General features: G+C 39.9%; 2 protein-coding genes across 2 annotated transcripts; both read left to right on the top strand.

Annotated features, from left to right (window-relative positions):
- Positions 1-2183: 2183 nt before the first annotated feature.
- On the top strand, positions 2184-8969 carry LOC129728462 (uncharacterized). Its single transcript, XM_055686910.1, has 2 exons — positions 2184-2432; positions 5211-8969. Exons 1-2 carry the CDS (start codon positions 2184-2186, stop codon positions 8967-8969), a joined length of 4008 nt encoding a protein of 1335 aa, XP_055542885.1.
- Positions 8970-9708: 739 nt separating this feature from the next.
- On the top strand, positions 9709-10395 carry LOC129728461 (uncharacterized). Its single transcript, XM_055686909.1, has one exon. It carries the CDS (start codon positions 9709-9711, stop codon positions 10393-10395), a length of 687 nt encoding a protein of 228 aa, XP_055542884.1.
- Positions 10396-10606: the final 211 nt, after the last annotated feature.

Raw genomic sequence — 10606 nt, 5'->3', positions numbered from 1 at the left:
CTTTAATTTACTACAGCGTCTCTAGTTGTCGTACCGAGAAACTAATGACAGCCGATGATTGATCTGGAGGGTTTGTTTACTCAGTGGTGAAAATTTCGTCAGGATTGGTACACGCGTTGAAAAGTTATCCAAGATGGAAAGCGAGAGACGAGGAAAATTTGTGCACACCTACGTTGGAAACCCAACATGGTCAGGAAGAATGATCGCCAAGGCTCAGAAACTAGCGAAATCAACTGTGCAAAACCTTTACCGGAACACTTTGACGGTGAATCGCGTTAAACAAACCAAACGTAGAAGTGGAACATTGGACAGGAAACTATAAGCGAAGATCATCAGGGCATTCCGGAATAATCCTGGTGTCTCCCTCAGTGATTTGGCGAAATGGTTCAATGCAGCACATAGTACAGTAAACATGCCATGTTTTCATAACATGCCAGTAAACAACCCAAAAGAACGCTGAATCAGAACCCGGTTGCCAAAATCCGAGCAAGTCCTGGCAGAGTACAACGGCTGTATTTTATGAGCGATGAAACGTACGTCAGAATAGACTTTGGACAAATCCGGGTCGGAAATTTTACCTTGCTACCGTAAGGGGCATGCTCCAGGTAAGTTCAAATTTGTTTCGCGGATAAATTTGCCCGCAAGTTGACGATTTGGCAAGCCATCTGTAGCTGTGGAAAGAAGAACCATGAATAGACAAGTTTACAAGGAGAAGTGTCTCTAGGAGATAGTTTTGCTGTTCATCCAGTCCCGATCTAGCTAGCTGCCACCACACACGGGATGTATTGCAATGGTACAAGCAGAATAAAAGTGATGTTATCGAAAAAAGGACCAATCCACTAAACTGCCCACAGTTTCGTCCCATCGAAAGATATTGGGCAATAGTCAAGCGTAAATTGAAGAAGTGTGGCAAATCAATCAGAACATCATCTGATATGGAAAAGTGGTCTATACGGTTGATGTTGCCACTGTGCAGAAAATTCATCAGAACAGCAAACAAACAATTTTTCTTGTGGTTTTTTCTTGAAGTGTAATGAAAACCCGGCAAAAACATATTATTACCAATTTTGTACGTTGTTTTCTCAAGGAGAAATCGGAAATTGTATGCGGCCAAATTCTAAATTAAATCAGCTGATCTGAGTACGTAAACTGGCTTACTGACTGGACACTGTCCGAGTAGGTATCACCTTAAAAAAATAGGTAAACTGACAGATGACATATGTCGTTTCTGTAATTCTGAAGTAGAAACCTCGGAACACTTACTATGCCAATGCAGCGAAGACTGCGTATTCTTGGAAAAGGTGTCCTTACGCCTAAAGAGATATGGTCTGCTGAACTAACGAAGGTAAGGAACTTCATCAAAGAAGCCATACCTTCTTGGGCTGAAATGCAAAGTGTTACTGCCGTGATAAAATTAAATTCCATAACCCGCGCGAGCAGCGCCAATAAACTCAAACGTAAATAAACAGAAGATCAAATTTCAATCGAATGCTCCCGCAGGTAGCATGTAGTAGCCATGCACTCACAGGTAGAACGATTGGCAACAAACTAGTAATTACGTAGGGTCAGCGTTTTGAGGCAGGTGGCTCGCGCTGCCGTACTTTAAAGACTGTATTATACATTGATTTGTAAATATTGAATTGTAAGCGTAAATTTAGTATATAAGGAAATTTTGATTGAATAAAATCGAAGTTTATGGTTAGTCTGAATTTGGTCGTTTCACTGGACGGACCGAACCTTCCTATATTAATAAGTGATTACTCTTTGATTTCTCTTCAAGAAGCATAGACCTCCACATTAGCGAGGACACTAGCTAGAAGACTTAATCAGGCCAGAGTTATCCTTACTGGTATACAGAAAATCCTATAGAACGTAACCTATTTCCCCCTTCCAGACGCATAGGCCTTCGCTGTAGTAAGGCAACTAGCAGGAAACGGGAAAGGCCAGGTAGTCGTTGCTAACAGGAGTCTTGGTCCGCCTTGATTATCGGTTCCGCTCGCGTATTTAACTGTCGTTCGGTGACAAAGCCTTGTTAACCCGTACCTTCGCCCGGGGAGGCCGCGTAACGCGAATAACATATGGTGGCTCCAGAGAGGAGCAAGTGAACTCAAACTCTATTAACTCGATCGTGCGCGGTATCGGTAGCGTGTCGGACACTCGAAATAAAACCTAACATTTACAAAATGGTTAAGTTTGTGGATAACCCGATTGGGCACTGTCGGATGTGCATCGAATCCGACGAGAAAGGTGTACTTGTGGAATGCTGCGAATGTGACCGTTGGTTCCACTTGGCATGCGTGGGACTGAAGGACCCGCCGAGAAGTGAGGACTACTGGACATGCCAAAAATGCTACAAGATTGCAGAAAATCAGCAAAAGATGGAAGAAAAACTTAAGAAATTGGAAGCCCAAGCACAGAACGGAAGGTCATCTGTGATACGAAAACTGCTAAGTGCTCAGTGAATTTTGCAGCGCTCCCTAGGGGTGGAAAGAACGCTTTTTACACGGAAAATAAACAGAATTTATACTACTTTTATCGAAATCTATCAAACACACTGGTATAAATCTGTCGGCGAAAACACTACAGGTTAACCCTGCTAAGCATCTGTGGGAAGGAAAACACATTATTTCTAGGGGCTTGACAACTTTATTTCATGAAAAATATTTCGGTAATATTACACGATATTGGTTAATATATTTATTAATATCTATCATTAATTTATTTATTTATTTACATTAACTTCCCAACCATAGCGACATGTTGAAACGGTTTGATTAACAAGTAGGCACGAGCGGGGAAGCGTTTTTTTGTTTTGTACGGTTGGAGACGAAGCATCACCAAGCGACAGTAAATAACTTTTTCTACTTGTTAATAGATTCTTACTAACTAAGCAAATGAAAATCGCAAATTCATGTGTTTCAAGTTGTGAATTGCTTCTAAAATGAATGAATATCAGTAGCAAGGTATGTAGCTTTACCGGATTTATAATTTGAATGCATCGAAATAGTATATTATAAGATGCGATGAATTTTGGTCATTGGTTGTTTTAATAAACAACTTTAGTCTTTGGCTTTTTTTTTTTTGCAATATAGCCGGTTGTACTTTTGGCATACCGTTTTACTATGTTTCTATACACCAACATCACAACGACGATAATATGACTTCAAAGAGTTTTGATGTAACTAGAGGTGTGTCTGAAAATGCAACGATAAACACTTAGTAACAATGAATACAATCGAATTTTGCTAGTTGCACTAAATTCGTAGCCCAACTAGTGAAGGACTTTCACGCGTTGGGTTGAGCTATCCAGGTTGCAAGATGACACCGGTTGTTTCTTTTTGTTAGGATTACTAATCACCTATTGGGTTACGCAGTGTCTTGCCCCTAGCATCCTTCAAAACAGCTGACTCAGATAGCGGCATAGATAATTGTAGAACTGTTCCTTTATTGTTTTTTAGTAATCTACTCCTTTTAACTGTGAAAATAATCAGATTATTAACACGAGTTACATGAAGTGAGAGTCGCATCTTTTGTTTCAAGTCTCTAATTACCACCTCGTTTAGAGTCCTCTTAAAGAATATTCGTATATTACGTAACGTGAAGTTCGGAAATTTTCAAAACCCTCATCAACTAAGTAACGCAAATTTGCATGGTGGTCTTATGCAGTTTAACACTTCGCTGGATACCTTTCTTCCACCTCTCCCCTGAGCGCGTTATCTATTATACGAATGTTTCCATATATGAACGAACGCTAGGAGTAAGGCACTATTGATATACAATGGTGATTCGCTTTCCGGTTGCTCATTAGTCGGGGGTTTGTTAGTTGGGCCCTCATCCATCTAAAAAGCGCTCTTATGTCAAAATTGAACGTCATTCAAATGCATGCAAGAAACCCGAAAAGTGAATAAATAATAAAATAAATTTTGACTACTCGTACTTGAGTTTATTTGTCATTGATTGTTGATGGTTACCTTGGATTACTCGAAAAAAATGACATTGATTACTTCGGAGTAATCTCAGGTTACGACGCATTTCGAAACCTCTTGAAACGAACCTCTTGAGATCCTTTTTCAGTGTTCTGTAAGGTTGTCACTTTCGGTTGTCAGCAGGGATACCAGATTTGTCAGCAAAACGCTGATTTGTTTTGATTCGCAGGTATGTGCGGTTTTTTTTCAATCTCCATCCCGCATAATCAATAACCATAAACGGATGATAATCCATATGGTTTAACGATACCCCATACAGTGGAAACTATATCCCGAACTAGTTGTTAGGCACGTTTTATGGTTATTGATTATGCGGGATGGTTAACTACATTTTTTTTCCCTATGACTTTCTCAAAATGTGTGCAGATTTTTACAGACTTCTGCCTGCTCGAGCGCATTTTTTCGAATCACGATTAGATTTTTATCAGATTTCAAAAAAAAGACTGCACAATGGAACCAGTACCTCTTACAATCGCATTATTCGTTGCCCTAGAAGCTAACCTGATTTTACTGAACCTTATTCTGCTTATTTTTATTTGAATGGCATGTCGCATGTCGCATCAATGAGTAGAAAATCTATATTCTCCAGAATTGACTAGAGTCAATCGGCAAAATATTTAATATAATCTAATAAGAGGATGAAACTAGTTTATAAATTTTATTTCCGAATAAAGATGTGATTCATTTATTATAAATATTCGGAAAATTTGCGTTAAAAAATCCATCTGTGCCATGATTTTTAAAAACTCAAAGTACTTTCTCGAGTTGAAAAAAAAACTCACGAGCTGCATTTTATATTTTAACAATTTTCAAAAATAACCATCTATAACACATGGTACAATTGTAAATGGGAGAATTGCAACATTAACGGTTTAAAACGCACGATTTTTCAATAACATTGATTGTTGCTCGTGTTTCAAATCAACACTTGTCGATTACAATACCTTCGTTACACTATTGTAATATGACAAACTCCACAAATGTTAATAATTGCGAATTTTTCCCAATACGTTTTTGCATCGAACGTAATAGATTGTATTAAACGGGTTAAACTGTTGAAATAACCGTCAATTCAAAACATCGAATAAATTATGCCACATTATACCACTGGCAGAGCGGCATAAACGTACACGACAAATATATATTGCCCGAGAGCACAGAAAATTCAATTGTCATTTTTCAGTCCTTTTTGTGTGCACTTTCTGTTCGATCATATACCTGAAGTTGACCTTCCGTTCTGTGGCCCAAGCCAAAGGCAAACGAACACCATCGTCGGAAAGAACGACAACAACCGAAGAAATATTGCGTATTCATCAGAAAACTATGGAGGCTCTCGTTAAGCAGCTCCAAGTTAAACCCGAACCAACTTCAGATATCAGTCTGGCCCAACCCAATCAAAACGAAGATTGGACAATCTACCTGAAAAGGCAAGCTCTGGCTGACTTGCCTAGGTTTGATGGCGCGCCAAAAGATTGGCCAAAATTTAAGAAAACATACGAAGAAACCACAAAAGCAGGAGCTTTTACTAATCTTGAAAACTTAAACCGGCTGCAGAAGGTTCTGCGTGGAAATGCCGCAAAAACTGTGAGTCAACTGCTGATCGACCCGGAGAATGTCAAGAAAATAATCGAAAGACTAGAAGAAACATACGGTCGACCAGAGGCGATTTATAACGAACTTCTCCACGAACTAATAAAAATTCGTAAGGAGAATAAAAGTGCATTATTAGAAATAGCAGATGCACTGGATAATCTCGTGAGTACAATAAATGTAATCAATTGTGCTCAATATCTGAACGACCCTCGTTTGGTCGATACTATAGTAAAGAAATTGCCCTATAATATTCAAATAAAGTGGGCTGAAGAATTGAGCAAAGAAAACATTCATTGCCCAGATTTAAAAACACTGAGTGAATGGATAAAACCACTCGCCAAAATTCAGAGGATGGTTAACCCTTCGATCGAGAGCTCTGAAAGGAAGTCAAGAGTAAACATTCACCAAGATAACCGGAAAAAGTTCTACAACAAATGTCCATTTCGCGAAAAGGACCACAAAGTCTATGAATGTGATACATTCAAAAAAATGAACACGGAAGCAAGGAGAAAAATTGTTACACAAAAACGACTTTGCTTTGGGTGTCTAGGAGCAAACCATCTAATGAAAGATTGCGAACGTGCTAGAACATGTGACATCGATAAATGCCAGGAAAAACATAGTAGATGGCTACATCCGAGAAATAAGAAAAACGTAGACAAGGCCAACAAAATGATGACGACGCCGAAAGAAGAAATCGTAGAAAAGCTTGTAACCACAGAAAACGCTTCATCTTCTAACTCTGGAACTACAAATCACCATCAAACATTCAGAAATAATATTTATTTCCAAATTATTCCCATAACACTTAGAAACAAGGGAAAGGAAGTAAATACGTTTGCTTTCTTAGACGCCGGCTCATCACTAACTTTAATCGAGGAACAAATTGCTGATGATCTCGGCCTAAAGGGACGCTCGAATCTTCTCAAACTCACCTGGACGCAAAACGTCACCAAGCAATCGAACAGCAGGCAGGTACAAGTTACACTCGTCGGACCTTCAAAGAAACCATTTATCCTGAAGGGCGTAAGAACAATTGACAACCTCCAGCTACCAATTCAATCTCTAGACATGGATGCTATGAAAAAACGATACGATCATCTGAAAGACTTACCCATTGAAAGCTATACGGTAGCACGACCATCAATACTAATTGGTCTCGACAACGCGCATCTACTAATGCCTATGGACAGAAGAATGTTAGACGAGAATTCTCCTATGGCTATGAGAACCAAACTAGGATGGTTTCTCTTTGGTAACCTCAAGTTGAATATCGCACAAGACTATGTCATGGCAATACAGGAAAACGACGAGATGCGAAACATGATGAAGCGGTATCTCAGCACAGAAGATTTTGGAGTCAAAACAGTCGAAAGTCTGCCAAAGGGTAAGGAGGACAAAAGAGTTGAAGAAATAATCAACGACACACTGAAATATCTAGGGAATAGATATGAAATTGGAATGCTGTTCAGACAGGACGATGTCAAATTCCCTGACACTTACCAAAACGCCTTAAGACGATTAACTCTGTCAGAGAAAATGCTTGCGAAAAATGAGAAACTCAAGCAATGGGCCATACTTAACTTTAAAGAGTACGTTGCGAAAGGATATGCCAGAAAATTAACACCAGCAGAATTACTTACACCTACAAACAAAGTTTACTATCTACCACACTTTATCGTCATAAATCAAAACAAGAACAAACCAAGATTAGTGTTTGACGCCAAAGCAGAAGTTAAGGGTGTCTCATTAAACTCAACCCTTTTACCGGGGCCGGACGCCACAACATCGATCTTCGGAATATTACTACGTTTTAGAGAAAGAAACATAGTGATAAGCGGTGACATCCAGGAAATGTTTCATCAAGTAAGAATTCGTCCGGAGGATCAGCACGTACTACGCTTCTTATGGAGAGATTGCGATACATCAAAACCACCGGAAGTATACGTCATGATGATTATGATATTTGGCGCCACCTGTTCACCGGCCTGCGCTCAAATAGTAAAAAACTTTAATGCGAAAAAATTCGAAAAAACTCACCCCGCCGCAGCAACCGCTATTGTAAAACAACACTACGTCGACGATTACCTAGACAGCTTCCACACTCAAGAACAAGCAGTTCAAACAGTCAACGATGTTATAACAATCCACGAAAAGGGAGGTTTCTTCATAAGAAACTTCATATCAAACAAATGCGAGTTACTTCACTCACTCCCCGAAAACCGGTTAATGGATTCAAACAAGAAAGATATAACTGACAAAGAGTCTCACGTAGAAAGGGTCCTAGGGCTACACTGGAATACACAACACGATTATTTTAGTTACCAACTAAGGTTGGATAAACTAAATGCAGAAGCATTAAAAACGTTAAACACACCGACAAAAAGAGAAGTACTTTCATTCGTGATGAGTATCTATGACCCGCTCGGATTAATATCGCACAAAATTATAGAAGGAAAAATAATCCTCCAAGAATTACATAAGGAATCGATGGAATGGGACGACACAATCACGTCACGCATTCTGCCCCGATGGCGAAATTGGATCAGTACGTTAAAACTGATGGGAAATCTAAAAATCCCAAGAAGTCTTCACATAAAAATCGGAGCACCTCTAGAACTCCACACGTTCGTAGATGCAAGTGAAAATGCGTTTGCCGCAGTAATTTACATAAAATGCGGAAATACCGTTAGCCTTGTGGCAGCTAAATCGAGAGTAGCACCTATTAAAACACTTTCAATACCACGATTAGAGTTGCAAGCAGCTGTGCTAGGCTCCCGGCTAGCAGAAACAATAGTAAATGAAATACGTCCGACAATATCAAAAAGAATATATTGGTCTGACTCGCAAACAGTCTTAGCATGGATTCGATCTGATCATCGTAAATATAAGCCTTTCGTGGACCACCGCATAGGAGAAATTCTAGATACAACAACCGTACAACAGTGGCGTTGGGTCCCATCGCTGCAAAACCCAGCTGACGAAGCAACGAAGGAAGTGAAAAGAAAATCTATTTGGATAAATGGACCTGGATTCCTGCATTTTCAGGAAAACAACTGGCCTACGCAAAAACCAATTGAAGAAACCTCAGAAGAATCTAAGGATATATTAGCACTACATATAACAACAGAAATACAGCAATATGATTTCATACGAGAAAACCGCTACTCAAATTACTGGAAACTAGTTCAACACCTATGTATACTACAGAAATTTGTCAATTGGATCGCAGAAAGGAAACATTTCATAAAAGCTATAAACAGAAATGATCGAGACATCGTCGAAAATACGCTTTACAAAAAGGCCCAATGGGAAGCATTTCCTGTCGAAATGATGGACCTAACTAAAAATAAACAATTAACCAAGCAAGGTCCTTTATCAAGCCTGTGACCAGTGCTGGACGAGAATGGCGTCATGCGTAGCAGAGGACGGTTAGAAAACTTATCCGCATTGAGAAACTCGGCCAGACAGTTAATAATCCTTCCTCAAAAACACCACATTACCCATCTCCTTGTGAGATCATACCATGAAAAATACCTTCACCACGGAGATGAAACAGTAATCGGGGCACTTCAAACCAAATATTGGATTCTAGCAGTACGCGCCGTGCTGAAAAATGTTAAAACACACTGCCAACAATGCATCATCTGGAGAACGAAACCTAATCCACCACTGATGGCGGCGCTACCCGACTTTAGAGCAAAACCATATTTACATGCGTTCACGCATACAGGTGTGGATTACTTCGGCCCATTCGAAGTAAGAGTCCATAGATCCATAAAAAGCGCTGGGGAGTATTGTTCACCTGCTTGTCGAGCCGAGCAGCACACATTGAAATGGCCGAAAAATTAGATACCGACAGTTTCCTAACATGTTTCAAAAACTTTCAAAACAGAAGAGGAAAGGTGTCCCATATGTACAGCGATAACGGCACAAACTTTATAGGTGCCTGGAATGAAATAAAAGAGCTACAAGCATGGGCGAATAAGATAAACACCACGATGGAGAAAGGACAATCGGCATACAATGGTCATTTAACCCACCCGCAGCACCACATTTCGGCGGTGCATGGGAACGTTTAATAAAAATCATAAAGACTTCCTTGAAAAATATGTTTAAGAGTTGTAAAATGCCTACACCAGAACTACTAAGAGCCGGCTTCATCCAGGCAGAGTTTTTGCTAAATTCCAGACCGCTTACTCATATACCGCTCGAAACGTTCGACGATGAAGTTCTAACACCGTTTCACATGTTGATCGGACGAGCAGGAGAACATGTATCCCCAATTGCACCAACAGTAGATGGATTTAATAAAGAACAATGGAAGCTAGCGCAACACTACGGACAACTCTTTTGGGATCGTTGGAAAACAGAATACCTCCCAACATTAATAAAAAGAAACAAATGGACCGAGGAGATCATTCCACTTGAAGAAAACGATATCGTCATCATCACAGACGACAACGTACCAGCTGGAAGATGGTTGAAGGGGCGTATAATAAAAACATACCCCGATAAAGATGGACAAGTCACAAAGGCTGACATACAAACGGAAAAGGGCATTATAAAAAGAGCAGCGACGAAAATAGCGGTTCTCGACGTTACACAGAAGGAGAAACCAGAAGGCGCTCAACATCTCACATCAAAGAACATGCCGGAGGAACACGTTATGATCATACACAACGACGTTAGCATCAAGGACAACGTAATCAACAACAACCAAAGCAACGACTCCAACCCAAACAACGACAAGGTCATCAATACGAAACGTAAACTAGCGGACGAAAATTTCTCTAACTGGGGAAAAAGAAATTAAGGAACTAAGAGACCAACATCTAAAGAAACATCCACCCCGAACTACACCAAAACGAAGTAAGCGGATCAAACCATGCAGTTGGGTTAAGGCTCTTCTACTCAGCACCACGTTGTTATCAATCATATCTCCAGCAACACCCCTAAGAATTCAACCGATCAACAAGGACGGTCTCATATTTCACCATGAAGGAGCGTGTATTGTACAAAGGGGA

The sequence above is a fragment of the Wyeomyia smithii genome, chromosome 3, assembly GCF_029784165.1.
Source record: "Wyeomyia smithii strain HCP4-BCI-WySm-NY-G18 chromosome 3, ASM2978416v1, whole genome shotgun sequence".
NCBI classification, from domain to species: Eukaryota; Metazoa; Arthropoda; class Insecta; order Diptera; family Culicidae; genus Wyeomyia; species Wyeomyia smithii.
The sequence above is the reverse complement of the archived record's forward strand: the minus strand, read 5'-3'. Positions and strand labels throughout refer to the sequence as shown.